General features: G+C 44.7%; 1 protein-coding gene across 3 annotated transcripts in view; it reads left to right on the forward strand.

Annotated features, from left to right (window-relative positions):
* Positions 1-22,248, forward strand: part of LOC117364737 (calmodulin-like) — a 39,889-nt gene that overhangs the window by 6,327 nt on the left and 11,314 nt on the right. For 2 of the 3 annotated variants that reach the window (XM_033954278.1, XM_033954277.1), the window contains exons 2-5: positions 3,077-3,157; positions 7,841-7,871; positions 16,318-16,461; positions 21,220-21,326. In XM_033954278.1, coding sequence (XP_033810169.1) covers positions 3,134-3,157; positions 7,841-7,871; positions 16,318-16,461; positions 21,220-21,326 — 306 coding nt within the window. In that variant the 5' untranslated portion in view covers positions 3,077-3,133. Of the gene's footprint in view, positions 1-3,076; positions 3,158-4,904; positions 5,025-7,840; positions 7,872-16,317; positions 16,462-21,219; positions 21,327-22,248 lie in introns of all 3 variants that reach the window. The other variant, XM_033954279.1, reaches the window with a different exon arrangement.

Genomic DNA, 22,248 nt, shown 5'->3' on the forward strand with positions numbered 1-22,248 from the left:
AATTGTCTGACTGACCTTAGACAATGACCCGGTTACAGAATTTGTCACCGTCTCCATCCTTACTACTACTACTATTTATTATTTCTATAGGGCTGAAAGGCGTACACAGCACTGTACATTTTAACATACAATAGACAGTCCCTGCTCAGAAGAGCTTACAATCTAATTTAGGCAGGACATTTCAGGGTTGGGGAGGTTATAGTGGGTATAGGTATCTGACAGCAGTGAGGGGGGAGTTAAGAGTTGAAAGCAGTTTCAAAAAAGTGGGCCTTTAGCTGGGATTTGAACACTGCCAGGGACGGAGCACGACGTATTGATTCAGGCAACCTGTTCCAGGCATACGGCACCACAAGAAAGAAGGGATGGAGTCTGGAGTTGGCAGTGGAAGAGAAGAGTACAGATAAGAGGGGCTTGCCCGACGAGCAGAGATCACGGGGGGGGGGGGGGAGCATAGGGGGAGATGAGCAAGGAGAGATATTGGAGGGCTTCAGAGCGAATGCACTTGTAGGTCAGCAAGAGGAGTTTAAACTGTATTCGGGGAGCCAATGAAGCGACTTGAGGAGAGGGGTAATGGGAAAATGGGAAACCATCCCCATGTCATTCTTTAAGGAGAGAGGGAAGAATCAGAGTATGAATGGCCACAATCACTGACTTTCAAGCCTTGCATTGAAGAATGGTAGTGTAGAAGGACTGAGGTTTGAGACAGACACTAAAGAATGATACTGGATGGCGAGGACAGAGATGGTGACAAATTTTGTCACCATGTCATTCCTACAGCAAGACTCGGACTCGTATCTCTCTCTCACCACTCAGGACTGTAGCGAGCTATGTGTAAACAATACAACCACATAGGGCACAAGGGAGGTGGGGGCTCCAAAATTGAGCCCTATCCTGCTTGGTTTTGATGCAGTAGGTGGATAGGAGCTCTAGGGGATGTGTCACACAGGGTGCGTTTCTGGTTCGGGACAGTCCTATCATCACTAATCTTCTAGCTGTAATGTACAAAGATATCATCTATTTAGATCCATTTTCAACAGCAACCATTAATGTAATTAATTTCTTAATTCTAAACTTATATTAATCCCTGAGAAAAAGAATATGTTCACTTTCACATTTAAGTCCATATTGAGGATTTTTCCTGCTCATGGTATATTCTTGGAGGGTCTCTAGACACCATTTTCAGCCTGAGGAAAACTGCCAAAGTTGTTTACATTTATTATATGCAGGTACTTTCTCTCTTCCTAGTGGGCTCACAATCTAAGTTTTTGTACCTGAGCCACAGCTGACTTGCTCTGGTCACAAGGAGCTACATTGGGAATTCAACCCAGTTGCCCCCAGGTTCTCAACCCATTGCTCTAACCATTAGGCTACTCCTCCATTCCTTTTTACACTAAATCTAGTTAAAAGGAAAGTCTCCTTTCACAGACATAGAATTAAATGTAAGGAGAGGGAAGGTCTCCTTTATATACTACTTCTTGTTTCCACTAAAGACCAGTGTTCACAAACTTTTTAAGGTGCGGCACACTAATCTTGTGGCTGCAGCTTGAGGGCACATAGAAATGTGTGGATGTCCTCCAGCCGCAGCCCTGAGCCTCCTATTACCTCCGGTGAGGGAGTGCTGGAGAAGGAGCGGAGGGAGGAGAGGCGAAGGCTGTCTGTTTACAGGACGTGCCTCTCACCACGAGAGGCATATCATGTAAGCAGTCAGCCGGCATCAGTACCTCTCCTCCTCGCCGGCATCTTGCAGCAGACCTGGAATCTTCCAGGGCACACTAGTGTGCTGCTGCATACAGTTTGTGATACACTGCTATAGACCCACTGAATTAAATGTAAGGAGAGAGTAGGTCTCCTTTACAAACTGATTTCAGCATTAAGACTAGTGGTGTAGCCAGACAGCCAATACTGGGTGGGCCTGAGGCCAAGGTAGGCGAGCAACCAGCCTCAAAATACAAATACTTTACCTATCTATCAAATTTACATTTTCTTCTCTCATGCATTCGATCTCCTATTCCCCATCTCACTCCTTTCCAGTCATCAATTTTCTCTCATCTTTGATCTACTTCCCATTACCATATTTCTACCTTCTCATTCATTTCCTTACCACTCCCTCCTCCCCCTTCTGACCTCTCCCACATAGTTTCACCATTCCCAAGTCTTCCTTCTTCCACCCTTCTAGCTCAGTATCTGCTCCCTCTTTTTCCCCTCCCCATCCTCATAGCCTCTCATCTCCCTGTCCTTGTATCTTCTCTTCTGCTCTCTCCTCCATTGTCCAACATTTTCCCTCTCTTCCCTCACTCCCATTGTCTAGCATTTGTCCATCACTTCTTTCGGTTTCTGGATCTGACATCTCCCTCTTCCTCTCATCCACTCCCATCTTCAACATCTCTCCCTCTCTCTCTCCATTCCTTATGCCCTGGGTACAACGTCTGTTTCCACTCCCCATGCTACATATCTCCCTTCCTCCCCTTTACCATCATATCCAGCATTTCTCCTCCACTCCCCCAAGCACCAACTCTCCCTCTCCTCCACATCCAATATTTTCTCCCTTTCTTGCCCCTAACTCCTCCCATCCACCTACCCCACCCCACTGCTGCATTTCTCCCATCCTCCCCAGTCCCCTCCATCTCATATCCAGCAATTCTTTCTTTTCCCACCCACAAAGCATCTCTCCCTCCCCTCTACCCCGTTGTTACATCTCTCCCTTCCTTCCCAATCCTCTCTACTCCATGCCAGAAATTTTTCCTCTCTCCCTATCCATACAGCATCTTTCCCTTCCTTCACAGTCCTCTCTCACCTAATCCCTACCATCAAAGAAATGAGGCAGGAACGCCGCATTATCAAGGCACACTGCTACTGAGTGGGCCTGAGCCCAAATTGGGTGAGCCGAGGCCCACCTATGGCTACACTCTGAAGATAAGACAAATCCTTGACCACCGTGCAAGGTGATGCCAGTAGAAGAAGATCTCTGCCTTCCTAATCCTTATCTCAGGAAGTGGCAGGTCTCTTTTAAAGCAGGAAAAGCTATGGGATTCAATTCAAATGTTTACACTTAGCAATGTTTGATTTTTTTCTATAGGCAGAATTCAAGGTTCAGTGGTGCTGTGCTGTGTTACAGGTGAAGAGGAGAGGAGAGATGGACAAGTCACATCATAATCAGGTGAACCCCATCATTTACAGTGCATGTGTATCAGGCAGAACTGCAGAAAGCCTACATCTGCTTGAAAGTTTTTCATAGTATATTGTGTTAGTCTTGTATGAATTTGTATAATGAATCCCCCATACTCCATACATTTCAGAGGAGGGGGGACCCTGTATCCCCCACCCCTAAAAAACAAACTAAAATGCAGCAGTTGAGTAAGTCTCCACTCCCTAAGTGAATATTCTATTCTATGTAATTATTACTTGCCTAATTTGCAATGTTTGGGTTCAAAGCAGCATATAAAAAGTAAGACTCGTGCATACTCCAAGAAAGGGGAAGGGAATGGGACTTGTATACTGCCCTTGTATGGTTACACATTCAAAGCAGTTTACATCAGTACAAGTACTTATTTTGTACCAGGGGCAGTGAAAGATTAAGGGATCCTTTTACAAAGCCACGATAGAGGTTTCTACTGTGGGTCGGCAAGGTAAATGCTTAAAGACCAAATTCCTAGAGATTACCAACTCGTATGCCACTTTATGCAAGATTTATCAATTTGAATATTGGATTGTTCCAAATTGCTATATCTAAACAAATCCATCTTTCTAATTTAGAAAGTATTGTCCAATGTAACATATATCTTGAATATCTTGCAATAGTTTGTAATCTTTTAATTTTGGGGGGAGGTGTGAAGTTAATAGCATATACAAAGGTATCGATGCAAGAAGATCTTTTTCAATTTCTAACCATGGAGGAGAATAAGAGTTGAGAGTATCATAGGCTAACCAATGAGATGCAGAATGATAAGATTGAAAATCAGAAAAGTTGACGCCCATCTGCTCTGTGTGCCTTTATTAGGTTTTTAGTGCAATGCGTAGAAATTTGTTATTCCATAAAAATTCGGAGCATTTACCTCACCAGCTTGCACTAAAAACCTCTAGCTCCATTTAGTAAAACCCAGCGATAGTTTGTTCAGGATCTTTATTTAACAATACTCATTGGTTTTTCAACTGCAATAGTGACCATAAATTTGTTAATATTAATGGATGATTGAAAGGTGTTATTTAAAGGCATGATTTCAAATTTATCCCAGTTAATGTTATAACTTGAAAAATCAGAAAAAGTGTCTACGGTAGTGATTAGATGTTCAATGGAAGGGGAAGGATCTGATAAAAATAGTAATTGTTTATTGAAAGCTTCTATATCGCTACTAATGACTGGGTAGTCAATTCAGAGCAGTTTACATGAGCTTCAGTAATGGTGTTAATATACCTGAGGTACAGTTTATGAGCTTCTATAATGGTGTTACAATACATGAGCTTCAGTAATGGTGTTACAATATATGCGCTACAATTTAAGAGCTTTTATAATGATGCTTATAATGAGCTTCAGTAATGATGTTATAATACATGAGCTATGATATATGAGTTTTAGTACAGAGTTAGGGCATTTCTGTGATGGCTATCCATACATGAGCATTGAGTAATTGAGTAATAAATGTCAGGATATACTGCTACTTTTGCGATTCCTTTTTATTTATTGGTTTTGCCGAATTGCTAGAAGTAGGAGCTCTAAGGCTAAATTAAACAGGATGGGAGACAAGGGGCATCCTGGTCTGGTTCCTCAGGGGTTGGGCTAATTTGTTGTTAATAAGCATTCTAGAATGTGGGTGGAGATAGAGAATATGGATACAGTCAGTGAATTCCTAAAAATTTCGAACCACTTCAGAACCTAAAACAAATATGGTTGTTCAATTCTTTTGAAGGCTTTTTCTGCATCGAGAAATGGAGCAACATGTTGAGTTTGTGTTTTATTTTTGCATGCCACGGAAGGTGTGAGAGGGTTCCAGAAGCAATGCTCCAAAAACTGTCTTGTTTGAGCAGAGGTGAGCAAGGGGCAGCAGCCAGTCAAGCAAGCTGGAGAAGCAGGAAAAGTCTTGATTTTTCTTTAATATGGTGGGAACTGTAACCTGATTGTGGTCTATGCTGAAAGGGCTGTTAAGCAAAAGGCTGCATTAATGTGATAGAGAAAAGAAACATCTGGCACTGCCTGCTTTAAAAACTTATTATTATTATTTTTTTTTTTTGCTAAAACTGTGCAAAGGGCTGTGGACTGTTTTAACTCTTCCAAACTGAGTACTGTTCAAATGTGCCAGGGATCAGTGAGAGAGCTGTAAAAGGGAAGAGTTGATTATGACCTGCCAAATTGCACTTCAATCCGTGGCTTATAACCTTCATGTGCCCTAAGCGGCGGCCTTAAGTACCACACAAAGTCAGCAGAACCTTGTGTGGAAGAGCTAGGCAAACCTTGGTGGGAAAAGCCAAGCAAACCAATTTAAGGCTTGACTTCCAAATTCTATACTTGCTGATGCTGTACTGGAAAAAATATTGGTGGGGCTATGGCCCCAGTGGTCCATCCCATTCCACTGCCAATGGCAGCCCCCCAAAGCAGCTTTCAGTGTCTCTGCCAATGCTGGAATTATAAAATAGGACACAGAGATGTCACAACCGCCTGCGGTTTTGAAAGAAAAACTAGTGCATCAAGGGAGCGGGCCAGAAACTAAACAGTACTGAAATATTGCTGCTGCTGCTGCTGCTGCTGCACAGGGGAGGAGGGGGAGAGAAGGGGGAAGAGAAATGCTGCACAGGGGAGGGGGGAGGGAAGGGGAAGAGAAATGCTGCTGCTGATGCACCCAATTGGGGAGAGAGAGGGAAGGAGGGAGAAGGAAGACAAGGGAGAGGAGAGAAACGAGAGATGCCAAGCCCATGAGAGGGAGGGAAAGGAAAGAAGATACCAGACCATGGAGGAGGAGTGAGAGATGCCAGGGCATGGGGGGGGGGGAGTGAAGGAGACAGATGCCAGACCAGGGGAAAGGAAGGAAGGAGAGAGATGTCAGACCATGGAAATAGGGAGGGAAGGAGAGAGATGGGAAGGGAAGACATGGAAAAGTAGATTTTGAGAAGAAAGCAGAAAAATGGAAAAATTGAATATTAAGTTAATGCCAAAGATGGATGCAAAATAGAACAAAACACAAAAAAATCTTCTCATCAATACTGGGCAAGTTTCTCAAATAATATCATCATATAACATTTAAAGGCTTTTAAATATTTAAATGTGCTCATAAGCTCTTCAGCTAGGCGCCACAGCAGCGGTACAATGTCGCTGGAAAGGTACTTGAATTTTAATCATAACACATTGCATGGAGCAAGGATTCTCGCTTCTACTGGAGTGGCAAATGTTATGGCTCTACAAAAGTTGTTTTAACAGTAGACCACTTATCTGAAAAGGTCAGTTCACGGCTCCAACACAGTCTGTGTTTCGCTACGCTACATCAGGAAGATGGAAAGATGAGCTTTTTATATTGATTTTATTTGCAGTGTGCAGTGCCTGAATCCTTTGGTCTACACACTTGATGTTGAAAAAAGACGCCTTACATCAAGTGTGTAGACCAAAGGACTCAGGCACTGCACACTGCAAATAAAATCTTATGAGCTTATGAGCACATTTAAATATTTAAAAGCCTTTAAATGTTATATGATGATATTATTTGAGAAACTTGCCCAGTATTGATGAGAGGGGTTTTTTTGTGTTTTGTTCTATTTTGAAAGTATTGCCCCCTCAAATGGACTGTAATTTAAAATCCCTGGTCTGTTTGGATCAAAGATGGATGCAAGGCAGAAAGTGAAGACGGAGAGAAAAACAGTCAAAGGACAGGAAGGCCCTGGAAACATAGTTAAAAGCACAGAAAAATAAAGTCACCAGACAACATAGGTAGGGGAAATGATTTTATTTTCAATATAGTGATTGAAATGTGTCAGTTTTGAGACAGGAAAGATGTTAAACTTAAACTGTGATGGCTGCAGAAAAATAGGGTACTTGGAGGGCCGCAGAAAAAATAGTTAATGTCTTATTAAAGAAATAACAAATTTGCATGAGGTAAAACTTACCTTATGCAAAATTGTCATTGCTTTAATAAGACATTAACTATTTTTTCTGTGGCCTTCCAAATACCTACAAATCCAAAATGTGGCCCTTCAAAGGGTTTAAGTTTGAGACCACTGGTCTAATGGAAGGAGTCTTCACTCTCTCTTTCCTCTTCTCCATGCCCAAGATAAATAGCCATATTAGGGAAAATGCGAGAGCTCTCCTCACTGTTCAGCCAAAGCAGCTATCTTGTCTTGCTCCTCTCTTGTCTTCAGTTTCTGCTAGTGTAGTGCATTTTACTTCCAGGTTATAATCCAACATAAAGAGATGTAAATTTTCTATGGCCAGGCTCTTAAGCAGGGGTCTCCAAAGTCCCTCCTCGAGGGCTGAATCCAGTCAGGTTTTCGGGATTTCCCCAATGAATATGCATGAGATATATGTGCATGTACTGCTTTCAATGCATATTCATTGGGGAAATCCTGGAAACCTGACTGGATTCAGCCCTCGAGGAGGGACTTTGGAGACCCTTGCTCTTAAATGTGTTTAGCATTGTGCCAAGGGCTGCACAGGACACAAAAATGAAGGGAGTGCAAACATTGTTCCCAGCTCACCATTTGTTTTCATTAGCAGTTGCAAAGCGGGCAGGGTGGAGGAGCCAGTGGGCGAGCCACACAGGATCTAATTATAGCTCGGTACGATCCTGGGTATGTCTAATTATAGGAATGTATTATGCCTTGCTCCCTGATGGTGGCTAATGATGGCCCTTTCTGTTTGCAGGTTGATCAACTGACAGAGGAGCAGATCACAGGTGAGCAGAACTAGAGAATGACACGGTGGCTGTTACTCGCGGCTAGCCGCGGGTAACCCGCCAAAATGGTGGGGAAAAAACTGTGTTCACCATGGCTATGGGGACAAGGCCATTCACCGCCCCATGGAGCGGTGAATGGCCTTGTCCCCGCAGTTAAGAGAGGGAACGCACGGTCACCTATCGCGCTCCCTCCCGCCTTACTGCTGTCCTTCTTACTGCCACCAAGTCTAAACATCTCCCTACTCCCTCCCCGCCCCTTACCTTCGTGGCCGCAATTTCTAAACTACGTTCTTACAGCAGCCAGAGCGTTGAAGCTGCATGTGGCTGCCGTAAAGGTCATCTCTGATGCAACCGGAAGTTGCATCAGAGACGACCGTTCCAGCAGCCATATGCAACTTCAACGCTCCGGCTGCTGTAAGAAGGCAGTTTAGAAATCGCCGGCCACGAAGGTAAAAGGCGGGAGGTTTGTCGGCACAGTTGTTGGACCGGGCCTGTTGTCCGGGGGGGGGGGGGGGCGTGGGTGCACGGCGGAAGGGCTAAGAGGTGTTCTCGCTGCGGGAGGGGGGAGGAAGAAGCGCCACGAAGATAAGGGGCAGGGAGGGAGAAAGGGAAGAAAGGTGGAATGGAGAGGAACAGACGCTGAAGGGAAATGGGTAAAACAGAGTGGGGAGAAAACGCTGAAGGGACATGGGGAAGAAAGAGTGGGGAGAAGACGCTGAAAGGACATGGGGGAAGACAGAGTGGGGAGAAGATGCTGAAAGGACACAGGGAAGACAGAGTGGGGAGAGGACATGGGGAGAAGACACTGAAAGGACATGTGGAAGACAGAGTGGGGAGATACTGAAGGGACATGGGGAAGAGAGATTAGGAGAAGACGCTGAAGGGAAATTGGGAAGAGAGAGTGGGGAGAAGATGCTGGCAGGGAAGAAGACAGAGATGCCAGACTATGGGGGGAGCGGAGGGAAGAAGATGGGTGCCAGACCGATTTGGAGGGGAGAGAAAGGGAGAGGCACAGTAACAGAGCAAATGGAAGACACAGAGAGAAGAGAGACAGTGGATGGAAGGAATTGAATGAGATGAGGAAAGTAGAAAACAGACAACAAAGGTAGAAAAAAAAATTATATTTCTTTTTTTTTTTTTTTTTGCTTTAGGATAAAGTAGTATATTAGTTGTGTTGATAAAAATTTATAAACAAAGCCCTGCCAGCTGAACATCTCTTTCTCCAGTTCAGCAGCCAGAACTTTGATTTATAAGGAAGGAATAAGCTAAATATTGCAGTACTGAGGCTTGTATGGATGCTGCGGGGACGGGGCGGTGAATGGGATGGCAGTGAAAGTGACAGGGCGGTGAAGGGGAATGGCGGTGGTGGTGATAGTGACAGGACAGTGAAGGGAATGACAGTGACGGGGCGGTGAAGGGGACGGTAGGCCGGGGACGGGGCAGTAACGGGGACAGATTTTTCCCCCGTGTCATTCTCTACGAAGAACCTGCTTTCCCAAATAATCCCCACCTTCCCTGTCTCTCCTTTTTGTATTTGCTCACAGTCTTTGAGAATGTATGGTGTGTAGTCTATTAGCACCTGTAGCTCGCTGCTGTATCTGGCAGAGGTGAGGGCAGTGAGTAATAGCATTATCCAGGTGAGGAACATGGGGGTAGTGTTTGCCAGTCGTTTGAAGGAAGGTTGAGTGAACTGTTGCAGCTCGGTGTTGAGGTCCTAGGCAGGCAGAGGCAACCTGTCCTGTGGATTGAGGTTGGATAGGCCCCCTCATGAATCAGGATACGAGTGGATGAGCTAAGATCGGTTTGTTGTCCAGGTGGTCATGGTAGGCTGTGATAAAATGCTTAGGTAAAGCTTGATGGAAGCTGGTTTGAGTCCTTCCTTGGATAGGTGGAGTGGGTATTGAAGAATGGCTGATATGAGGCATGAGTAAGGGTTGAGCTGGTTGGATAAGCATTAGATCTGGAACCGTTTCCATTTGAATGAGTATGCTCTTCTTGTTGATGGTCTCTAGGTGACTAGCTGTACCTGCTCAATGCTAGATTCAATCTCTCAATATCCAAGCAGTTAGTGCCACCTGGACCCCCCCCCCCCCTCTACACACACACACACTCCCTCCTCTTCGTGAACATCACAACCATCCAGACGCCCTCCCACTCTCCTGTGAACATCATGGCTCCATGACACACCCCTTCTGCCACAAAGATCCTTGGCAGGAGGGATGCCCACTCCCTCCTGCCTCTGCCACTCAGCTCTCCCCATACACCCCGCTCCAACCCTGTACGTTATTTGGACAAAGAGAGCAGGAGGGATGCATCAGGCCCACCTCTCCATAATGGCAGGCCTTCCCCTTCCCGTGTATCCTGGAATGCACTGGAAGGGGCCTAAGGCCCTGATTGGTTCAAGCACCACAGGGGAGGAACTATAGGCACCTGAGCCAATCAAGGCTATAGGCTCCTTCCCAGTGCATTCTGGGATACACTGGAAGGAGCCTAAAGCCCTGATTGGCTAAGGCAACTAAGGCACAACTCATTTGCATGAAAAGCTGTTTGAACATCGATCGCTGTTTGGAAATCAGAACAAAAAAAATCAGCCCACAGTGACTCACAGTCTTAACAACCATTTTTAGTGCATCCAGCTCTAATGCTCCAGGATATTGATGTAGAGGTATGATAGGAAAATAAGAGTTGCCATTCTGGGAAGGCCCATTGAGCCAGTATCCTGTTTCCAACAGCGGCCACCCATGTCACAAGTACCTGGCAAGATTCCAAGGAGAAAACCAGATTTTCTGCTGCTCATCCTAGGAATAAGGACAAATATCAGGAAGTTATGCTTCACGCAACGAGTGGTGGACACCTGGAATGCTCTCCCAGAGGAGGTTATTGCAGAATCCACCGTTCTAGGATTTAAAAGCACACTAGATGCACATCTCCTTACGAGAGGCATAGAGGGATATGGGTGACTAAAATTACGCCAAGTGTACACCTGGCTGGGCCTCTGCGTGTGCGGATCACCGGACTTGATGGACCGAAGGTCTGATCCGGAGATGGCAGTTCTTATGTTCTTCTGATTTTCCCAAGCCAACTCAATAATGGCTTATGGACTTCTCTTTTAGGAAATTATCCAAACCTTTTCTCAACCTTGCTAAGCTAACCACTATATTCTCCGGCAACAAATTACAGAGTTTAATTATCCACCGAGTGAAGTAATATTTTCTCTAGTTTGTTTTAAATCTACTACTTAGTAGTTTCATCCTAGTTTTCTTGGAAAGAGTAAACAATCAATTCACATCTACTCATTCCACTCCTCTCAGTATTTTATAGACCTCTATCATATCTTCCCTGAACCATCTCTTTTCCAGGATGAAGAGCCCTAGCCACTTTCGCTTTTCCTCATAGGGAAGTCATCCTATCCCTATCCTATCATTTTCATTGCCCTTCTCTGTACCTTTTCTAATTTCAGTTTATCTTTTTTGAGATGCAGCGACCAGAACTATATACAGTATTCAAGGTAAAGCTGCACAATAGAGAAATCCAAAAGCATGATAACATTTTCATCTTTGTTTTCCATTCCGTTCCTGATAATTTCTAATATTCTACTTGTTTTCTTAGCTGCCACTGCACACTGAGCTGAGAGTTTCAACATATCCTCAACAATGACACCTAGATCCTTTTCCTGGGCAGTGACTCCTAATGTGGAACCCTACATCACATAGCTATAGTTTGGTTTCCTCTTTCCCTTATGCATCACTTTGCACTTGGTCACATTAAATTTCATCTGCAATTTTGACATCCAGTGTCCTCTTGCAATTTTTCACAATCTTCTTGCGATGTAGCGACTTTATGTTATCAGCAAATTTAATTATCTCACTAGTTATTCCTAACTCTAGATCATTAATAAATATGTTAAAAAGCTGCAGTCCCAGCATAGACCCTTCTCCATTGAGAATATTGAACATTTAACCCTGCTTTCTTGTTTTCTATTTTTCTACCAGTCTTTAATCCATAATAGGATATTACCTCCTATCCTATGACTTTCTAATTTCCTCAGAAGTCTTTCATGAGGTACTTTGTCAAATGCATTTTGAAAATCCAGATACACAATATCAACCAGCTCACCTTTATCTACATGTTCATTCACCCCTTCAAAGAAATGTAGTAGATTAGTGAGGCAAGATTTCCCTTGACTAAGGGCTAGATTCACTAAGTAAACCAATCGTGTACCGATCGATTTGAGAGCCCTTTGCGACCCAATTTCCCTCCGATCCGATTCACTAACCTCTCCTCCGATCTGATTCTGATCCTTGCATGCAAATGAGAAACGGCATGCAAAACAGGAAGGACGCGATTCACTAATTTTTTCCTGACACACTGACTGGCTGGCTGATCCAAACACAAGCAACTGGTGAGGACCAATCGCTTGTGCAAAAATCCTGCTCTCTGCCCCGATCTCCTGCTCTCTTCCCCCATCTCCTGCTCTCTGCCCCCATCTCCTGCTCTCCTCCCCATCTCATGCTCTCTGCCCCAATCTCCTGCCCTTCCCAGCGGAGCATGAAGTGTGCTTAATCCTTCCTGCTCCAATGCCTCCTGACTCCCCACCCACCTACCAACCAAAAAACAAATGGCAGGAGAGCTGCCAACTCCCTCCTGCCACCCACCAGATGCCCCCTCCCCGTTCCCCTCCCCATACTTTTAATGGAGCAGGAGGGGTTCTCAATCCCTCTTGCTCCAATGCTTCCCCACCCACCAACAAAAAAAAAAACAAACGGCAGGAGGGATGCCAACTCCCTCCTGCAACACACCAGATGCCCCCTCCCAATTCCCTTTCCCCCTCCCCGTACCTTTAACGGAGCAGGAGGGATTTTCAATCCCTCCTGCTCCAATGCCTCCCACGACGAATCTGAGGCCTTAGGCCCTGCCCTGGTGCATCATGTCATGCTCGGGGCGGGGCCTAAGGCCCTGATTGGCTCAGGCTCCTTGGGCTCCTCCCTTGAGAGGAGCCTGAGGCGCCTCTGCCAATCAGGGACTTCCTTACTGAGTATCTCAGGAAGTCCCTGATTGGCCAATCAGGGACTTCTTTAGTGAGTACTTACTAAGGAAGTCCCTGATTGGCCAATCAGGGACTTCCTGAGGTACTGACTAAGGGAGGAGCCCGAGGCACCTGAGACAATCAGGGCCTTAGGCCCCACCTCATGCATCACATGATGCACTGGGGCAGGGCCTAAGGCCTCAGACTTATGGTGCGAGGCATTGGAGCAGGAGGGATTGAGCACCCCTCCTGCTCCGTTAAAGGTACGGGGTGGGGAGGGGACCGGGAATGGGGAGGGGGCATCCGGTGGGTGGCAGAAGGGAGTTGGCATCCCTCCTGCTGTTTGTTTTTTGGTTGGTGAGTGGGTGATGAAGTCGGGAGTGGGCCTGATGGCAGGAGGGAGTAGGAATCCTCCAGCTATAATTTTAAAGGGCTCCAGCAGTGGCAGGGCACATTTGGGAAGGGTCAGGGAGGGAGGGGGGATGGGGCACTTGTCAGGAGAGGGAGGGAGGGTTTAATTTTATTTTTTTTTTTAAATCGGGCTGATATCTTGCGTGTGTAAAACATGTAAAATATCTGCACGATTAAAAATAAATAAATTTAAAGCTGGCAGAAGCCCTGACAGCAGTGACAGGAGGCTGCTTCTCCTGTCACTATTGTCAAGGCTCTAGCGATCTGTGCAGTCGGTTGGGGCGTGCCAACGATCATCCCAATTTGCATGCAGGCCTCTAGTGAATTTATTGGCCTGCATGCAAACGAACATGGATCAGAGACGGATCGGAAGTTAGTGAATCTAGCCCTAAATCTGTGTTGGCTCTGTTTCATTAATCCATGCTTATGTATATGCTCTGTCATTTTATTGATTTATTTATTTTTTACTTTTTATTTTCAAGTATTAAATTTTTACAATCACATTGTAAAGTAATTCTTAGAAATACAGAAACATGGTAACAATAATCCAGCAAAGGAAAAATAATATTTACTTTCATCCACATATCAAAGGAAATTGAGACCAAAAGAAGGAAAAAGTAAAAGAAAATTTAAAAAGATTTTTTTATACAGAGCAGAAAGCCTAATCAGGGAACATGTCTCAGCTAGCTTTACAGTATACCCTATGTAGTGACAATCATACAATCTTTACTTTCAATTCTTCTATAGAAACCTGCCGGCTCAGTTGATCAGGGTTTCCCTGGCCATGATCAGCTCAGCCGGCAGGGAGAGCAGCAGCGGAGTGGCAGAAGAAAAAAAAAAAGTTTTATTTAGTCAGGAAGGATGGGGGGAGGGGAGGAGCTGTGCCTAGTGATTGCTCTTCTGAGCAGGCAGCAAAACTACCAGTACTTTAACCAAGTGGTCCAATAACCAAGGGGTCCTTTCATTAAGGTGCGCGAACTGATTTAGTGCACACTAAATGCTACGGTGCCCATAGGAATATAATGGATGTCTTAGCATTTAGAGGACACAAAATCGGTTAGCGCACCTTAATAAAAAGGACCCCTAAATGTTTACTATTATATTAAAACTCTGCATAAAGACCTGCTCTCTTACTCTTCAAGCGCCACACGGGTTACGGGCCTATCAGGCTCATTGTGACTAATAAAGCCCCGCTGTAGGGTGTCAATTAATAGGTGGGAACTCGCTAAGAACAACTTTTAAAGCGAGTTCACCTGGGTTCAATATCACCAGTAGCACAGAAGTGCCCGGCAGACGTTACCCACTTACATCACCTTGCACACCCAATGGGCTAACTTCCTATAAATACTATAATTAATATACATAAAATTTTTTCTTTTGTTTTTCTTTTTTCTATATGACTATATTGTTACAAAAAACCTAACTTGCAGCCCAAATATCCTAGTGTCTTAGATAAATCAAACTGAAGAATTTAAGATTTTACTATTATATTAAACCCACTGAAATTAGACCAGTGTTACTCAACCCCTGTACTTAATTTTCTCTCTTAGAAGTGGAAAATGCCTCAGAAATGGAGCTCGGCACCAGCTGGTGTCAAAGTGTGGTATAACCACCTTGCTCCTAATCAAATCATTGGCATAAAAAAAACACCTTCCTCACCCTCAACTTTAAACTAAAAACTTTTTGTTGTTGTTATTTTCTTCTTTTTCAAATGTTCGTTATTTATTTCTTTTAATCCTATCATTGCAATAGCACCACGTCATGCAAGTTATTATTAATTCATGCCGCAGCTGGAAAGTGAAAACGGCAGGAGAGAATATTTATTTGAATTTACGACGCCACGCTAAGGCTGGACGGACTGCTCTGTACAAAGGATAACGAGAAGAAATTTAAGATAAGTGAGCCAAGCCGAGCTCTTTGCTATTTTTATTGCTGTTTCTCAGGACTAACTGTGACTGAGCTCTATGAATGAAACTGATTAAGGCATGAATTAATACGACTTGCTATTGCATGGTGCTATTGCATGACAGGATTAAAAGAAGTAAATAATGAATATTTGAAAAAGAAGAAAATAACAACAACAAAAAGTTTTTAGTTTAAAGTTGAGGGTGAGGAAGGTGGTTTTTTATGCTAATGATTTGATTAGGAGCGAGGTGATACTTATACCACACTTTGACACCAGCTGGTGCTGAGCTTCATTTCTGAGGCATTTTCTTAGAGAGAAAATTAAGTACAGGAGTTGAGTAACATTAGTCTAATTTCAGTGGGTTTAATCTTTGAGCAGGCGCCAAGTACTGTTCCTCCCCCTTTTACCGGGGCTGTTCCGCACGATTAGGATGCATATAATTGGTATGCAGTACATGTTCAGAATCACCTAGTCTGGGAAATCATTCCCATCATGGTATTTTTAACCGTGGTGTCGGAGCTTTGTGCATCCTGCCCTGAAAGTACGTGAGTGAGAAGGCCTTCAACCGATTGTGACATGTTCTTAATGAGTGAGAGAAGGGACTAAACTGTGTGAGAATGATAGCTTTCAATTGAGTGACACACTGTTAATGAGTACAAAAGAGCCTGAGTGAGAGCCTTCACCTGAGTGTGACACAAAGCTAATGAGTGAGAGAAGGAGCTCAGAGAACGGGAGAACCTTCAAATGAGTGTGACACACTCTTAAATAAGTAAGATTTGACATATCTGTCACTTCCCTGTGTCACAAGCTGATCTGTAAGAACCTTCTTCAGTCCCTTTCCTGCAGTTAAAACCAAATATGTGTTTGCTGTTTTGAGGATATTCAGCTTTCTCAAATTATTCCTATCTTTGTTTGGGGTCAGGAAGTTTTTTGCTTCTGCTTTGGCTCAGAACATTTGAAAATGTCCTCCTGTATTCCCTGTCTTGGTTCAGGGTAAGAAACTTTATACAGTATATTATTGTACTTTGCTTAATACGATTGTCAATAGCAGTTGGTCAAAAATAATAAATTCAATCCAATCCTTTGTTTTCCATTTTTCTCAGAGTTTAAAGAAGCATTCTCACTGTTTGATAATAAGGGTGATGGCACCGTCAGCATCAAGGAGGTGGGGACTGTAATGCGATCACTGGGCCAGAACCCCACTGAGGCAGAGGTGCAGGATCTGATTAACTTGGCTCAAGCTGAAGGTTAGCAAAAAGATCTGGAGGGTGGAGAAGGAAGAGGGAATGTAGTATTAACTCTTATTATTTTGCAGGCCATTCTAGAGCTTCCAAATTACCCAGTTCTAGGCAGTGGCATAGCCACAGGGGGGCCTGGGCCCCTCCAATCCTTCAGCACCCGTTAAATGGCTGGAGGGGATGCCGAAGTCCCATCAGCCAAATAAATTCACTGCTGAGCCTCTCCCTTCCTCTTGCTGCTGCAGGAAACAGGAAATCGGCTGCCTGTCCACCCCCGTCCGACGTCACTTACCTCTTCCGGAGCAGAGGTGGTAGACGCTTTCACTGCGGTAACTTACTGCACTTCAGCGCGGCTGCTGACTCTGCTTCGGCAGCTAAGCTGAAGTGCCATTTAGAGCAGCACGGGAAGTTCCAGACCCGGCCGGCTGTGCACCCCCTTAGAGCGTGCAACCGGGGCGGACTGCCCCTCCCCCTCCCCTTGGTACGCCACTGCTGAAATCAATTGTTTTTTAAAGTGTGCAAACTGACCCAGGTCACAGATTCTTTTAAAAATAATCTGGGTTTGAAGAAATTTAGAGAGAATAATTTCTGACTTGTTCTTTGAAATCTGTTGGTGTTCTCATCTAATATGTAAAATGAGTTTCTGTTAGAGAAATGCAAGCTTATTTTAATAGAATTTGTTTTATATGATAATTATTTTTTGTGTGTTATTTTGAAATTCTAACTAGTAAAAATAAATATCTTTTTCTTGTGCAACACGATGGCTAGTGAAATTTTAACTGGGAAACCCTAAAACTCATGACAAAAATTAATTTTGAATGCACCAACTGTAGTACCATCTTTCACCTAGGGGGTTGACACTATCAATGCCTGAGTGATGATTGGATCATGCACTAGAAGGGTGATATATATATTTTTAAGTCACCAGAGATCTGCATCAGCCCTGATCTCACTCTCTCCTCCCCACCCAATCTGATGGGACCCAAAACCACTGTCCCTAAATAAAATTTTAAAATTCCCAGTAGTCTAGTGTACCTCTTCCTTTCTAACCAGGCACCACTGCCCCCTACATTTTAAAAAATCCCTCATAATCTAGTGGCCTCCTTCCCCAATATTTAGAGCTCCTTATACTAAGCTGCGATAGCGTTTTTAACACAAGCAGCATTTTAGCGCACGCTAAACCTGCGCTACACGGCTAGAAATAACGCCAGCTCAATGCTGGTGTTAGCGTCTAGCGCGCATGGCAATTCTGCGCCAAAACCACTATCGCAGCTTTGTCAAAGGAGCCATGTATGTATATATTCCTGGTGTCTAGCATCACTACTAACTCAGAGACACTCAAGGGCCTCTTCTACTAAACCGTGCTAGTAGCTTTAGCGCTGGGAGCCACGCTGAATGACCTGCACTGCTCCTGACACTCATAAGAACTCTACGAGCATCAGGAGCAGCGCAAGCCATTCAGCGTGGCACCCCGTGCTAAAACCACTAGCGCGGTTTAGTAGAAGAGGGGATAAGGGTGACCCATCCCAAATCAATAGTTACCATCACTAAGCTAGAGATTGAAGGCTAATGATTGCAGTTTTTCTCATGGGCTTCTGCAAAAAAAAACAGTTCTGGCAGATGCACTTTCTAAAAACATATTCTAATCAATAAATGGAAAATAAAATATTTTCTTTGTTACCTTTGTTTTTTGGTCATTACCAGTATATGTTTCCTATTGTATCTGTCCCAGTCTCTAGTTTCTGCTTTCCTCTTTCTTCTCTAAACTGTCTTGCCAGAGTCTCCTTGTCCAGTTGGCACTTCTTTTCTCTGAGTACCCAAACCTCTTGCCATTTTGAGTATCTCCCATCTCTGGGTCCCTATTTTCCCCCTTCTGTGTCCCTATGCTCCTCCATATGCCAGCAGAAAGTTGGGGGGGGGGGTTGGATTTTAAAAAAAAATTTAGGGGCAGTGGTGTCAGGTTGGGAGAGAGAGGGAACAGGACCTGCCACCAGGGATTTTTTCTTAAATTTAGGGACATTGGTGTGGAGTCGGATCAGTGGGAGGGAGGGGTTACAACTCAGAGGTTGGGGAAAGGGGTGCTTGTTAGCTTCCCTGCCCTAATGCAGAAGATGAGCTAACTATTTTACACCACTTCAGATATGGCAGTCATTTTTTCTCATTGTGTTTGCTGTGCTTCCTTCAAAATTCTCTGCATTGAGGCAGAGTAAATAATCGCATCTTTAATATCTGTTTAGATGGATGGTGCACTGGAGCCTAATGCAAGGTTTTGCTTCAGCGCAAAACTTTTTTTTTACTTTTGTATCGGGCACTGCTGCCCACGATAGCTTTCTGCATCAGTCCCGGAGCTAGGAAGCTAGATATCTTATTTGAAACTGACCACACAGAGTGGCTAAATCTAGCCTTTTAGTTTCACTCTAGATCAGTGATCTCAAATTCGCAGCCCCAGGGGCCACATGCGGCCCGCCAGGTACTATTTTGAGGCCCTCGGTATGTTACCTGTGTTCTGGAATGTTGCCCGCCTCACTGCTGTAACCTCACGCAAGCGCTTTCCTGCGTCTGTACACGATTGTGAGGTGAAGAGGACAATCGCGTACAGACGCAGGAAAGTGCTTGTGTGAGGTTACAGCAGTGAGGTGGGCAACGTTCGAGAACGTAAGGTAACTTTTGGAGGCAGTACAGCTTGTGCGTGTTGTGGCTGGGCCTGTCCCCGAGTAGGTGGGAGACCAAGCTCGGACCACAGGCAGATTTATTGTAGCGCCTTTTATGTGGCTGGAGAAATGACAGACCTGGAAGACGGATTGTCTAGAAACTGGATTCAGCTTTATTAAAGTTTTCAAAAGAAAAAAACAACAACTGAGAACATGTACTTACTTTTGCACACTCTCCAGAGCCAAATATATGCTCAAGTCCTTGTCCTGCCTGGAGCTTCCAGGTCCAATAAACAAAGCAAGCTCACACAAAACCAAAAAGAGGAAAACAAAAAGGTTTGGGAATGCCCCGCTCCCTGTCATATGCTTCAGTCACTGGAAGTCGTCCCCAGAGAAAAACAAAATCAATTACCTTCCTTTTACAAGTCCTCTGGAGGTAAGGCAACTTAAAGTTTCTTATAGTGACTTCTCAGAATTGGACAGGACTGCCTCGGCCCTGCTTCAAGGCCTGCTTGTGTTCAGGGTTTTAATTAACCTGGTCTGGATTTCTGGGAGAGTCAGCAAGCCCTACTATATCCCACTCTCTCCTACATCCATATCCTCCCCAGGTTCACTCTCTCCAGTAAGACTGTTCATTTCCCAGTCATTAGCCCCGTAGCACCGGCTGTCTCTCCACCCGGTAACCTCAGGTTGTTCCTCCCAGCTCCCTCCTTGCCTGTGGGATAGCTCCTGGCTAACTTGACTTCTTCCTTGCACATCTCTTGGATCACCCTCCCAGGGTTTGTCCGGCCCAGCGAGATACTCCCAGGATTTCCAATTTCCCTCCTGCTGGGCTGCCTCTGGGACAAGGTTCTAGGCTGGGGTTCAGACACGCCATCGTAGCTGCAATCCTTCCTGGCTGAAGGTTGATTGGGATTAGCCACAGCTGAGCCTCCCTGCTGTCTCCCTCTAGTTTGTATTTGAGGCTTTTTCCCCGGCACACCCTGGGGACTAACCCCACCCCCTCCTGGCTTGGTTTTTGGTTTCAGAGAGGGAGGAAAGGAGTAATAGGGGGAATAATTAGGTTCTAGTGCCCTCACCCTCTGATCCTTAGGCTGAGCTATTTCCTGTCTTTTCTCTACCCTTCCGGGCGGTGCCGGCTGTCCCAGCTCCATGCCGGGTTTTCCGGGGACCAGGGCAGAGTGCATGCTGGGTTTCGTGGTTCTTTTGGCTGGGACAGGAGCTTCCCTGTCACAGTGTATATGTAATCTTGTGAACTCTCGCGAAATTCGGCACCTCTCCTGGAGGTGACTGCTTGATGTAAGATGGCGGTTGTATCCGGCGCTGGAGAAGGTGAGAGCTGAAGGTGGTTGCGGACGCACAAGTTTTCTAGGCACAAGCCAGGTATTTATTCTTCCCCTCTACAAAAAAGCCTAGAGGACTACATCAAAATCTTGTCTCTTTCAGTTGATACTTTAGAATCTAAATCACAATTTTGCATGAGGTAAAACTCTTTATAGTTTATAAATCTTTCCTTAATTGCTTCTGATAATTTAATCTATACACAGTTGAAAGCAGTGCAACATGCAGAAAGTGAAAAACTATCTAAACTTCACTTTCTGCATGTTGCATTGCTTTCAGCTGTGTATAGTTGAAATTATCATAAGCAATTGAGGAAAGATTTATAAACTATAAAGAGTTTTACCTCATGCAACGTTGTCATTTCTTTAATAAGACATTAACTATTTTTTTTTCTGCGGCCCTTCAAGTACCTACAAATCCAAAATGTGGCCCTGCAAAGGGTTTGAGTTTGAGACCGCTGCTCTAGATGTAGTTGTTTCCAGGGATGTAACATGGTTAGGGAGAAAACATACATAAATATCCAAATATGCCTAACTCCATCTATAGAAAGAGCAATACGAAATACTCTGGCAACTTCTCTTTGTAAATTTACTTAAAGGTTTGCATTAAAAATATTTGATTATTTTACTTCTACGAAGCACCTATGTGTTGCCTACTAGCCCACTCATTTGCAACAGAGGCAAAGCCCTTGTGCTGTTTTTGATTTCTGCCTGGGGGAGGAGAAGGGGGACATTTTTAACCTAGCTTTAATACTCTTATCTCCCTTGTGCTGCAGGCAAAGACACCATCTGCTTCCCTGAGTTCCTTACCCTAATGGCAAGTAAGATGAAGGACACAGACAGCGAGCAGGAGATCCGTGAAGCCTTCCGAGTGTTTGACAAAGTGAGGTGGTGGTGGGGACTGGAGGGTACTAGTAGATTTTCTGCCTGCCAACTTGTGTATATGTATGACTGAGGGTACATGTGAACATGGAGCAACAATGTCGAAATATACCCTCAGTCATACATATGAAAGTGTGCATCTGTGTGTATTTGTAGCTAAAGTAGCTATATGCATAGGTGTATGTGTGTGCGCTCAGGGATAGGAGCCATCCCATTCTCTCAAAATGATTGGAGGCGCTAAACCCAGCGGAAACTATTCCTCCCTAGATACAGTCAAGGAGTTTGCTCATTATAGGGATGCTCAAGCACAGTGGTGGCTCCTATGTACTCAGGGAACATTTATGATGGATATGTACTTAGGAAATGTGTGCAATCATGTGTGTTTTCAGGGAGTATTTGTTCTGGACGCATACTCAGGGAAAGTGGTTTTGAGCCCAGATTACCAAATAGCATGCAAATTTGCTTGTCAGAGTTATTGGCTCATTATTAAATTATGTTACAACTGACTTTGGGCCAGATTCACTAAGCTGCCCGATTGGGCCCGTTCTGGGCAGGTCTGATGAATTCTGAATAACTTAATATACAGATGGGAGCGATCGGAGGAACGCCCCCATCTGCAGGCATGGATCGCTGTTGTGCGATCCATGCGCATGCGCAGACCATCTGTAGATGGTCTGCGCATGCCCGTCCGAGACGTGAACCTTTTTTTTTTTTACCTTTAAACTTTCTAGTTGTTAGCCCTGCGAGCCCGTGGTTTTAACCCGCTTTAAACCCGCGGGTTAAAACCACAGGCTTGTAGGGCAGGGAAGGGCAGGAGAACAGCAATGCGGCAAGAGAGATTCGGGGAAGACCAAGGCAGAGCAGGGCGGCATTCGGAGGGAAGATCGGGACAGAGCAGGGTGGCATGCGGGACGAGCAGCAGG

Source organism: Geotrypetes seraphini, chromosome 8, assembly GCF_902459505.1.
Source record: "Geotrypetes seraphini chromosome 8, aGeoSer1.1, whole genome shotgun sequence".
NCBI classification, from domain to species: Eukaryota; Metazoa; Chordata; class Amphibia; order Gymnophiona; family Dermophiidae; genus Geotrypetes; species Geotrypetes seraphini.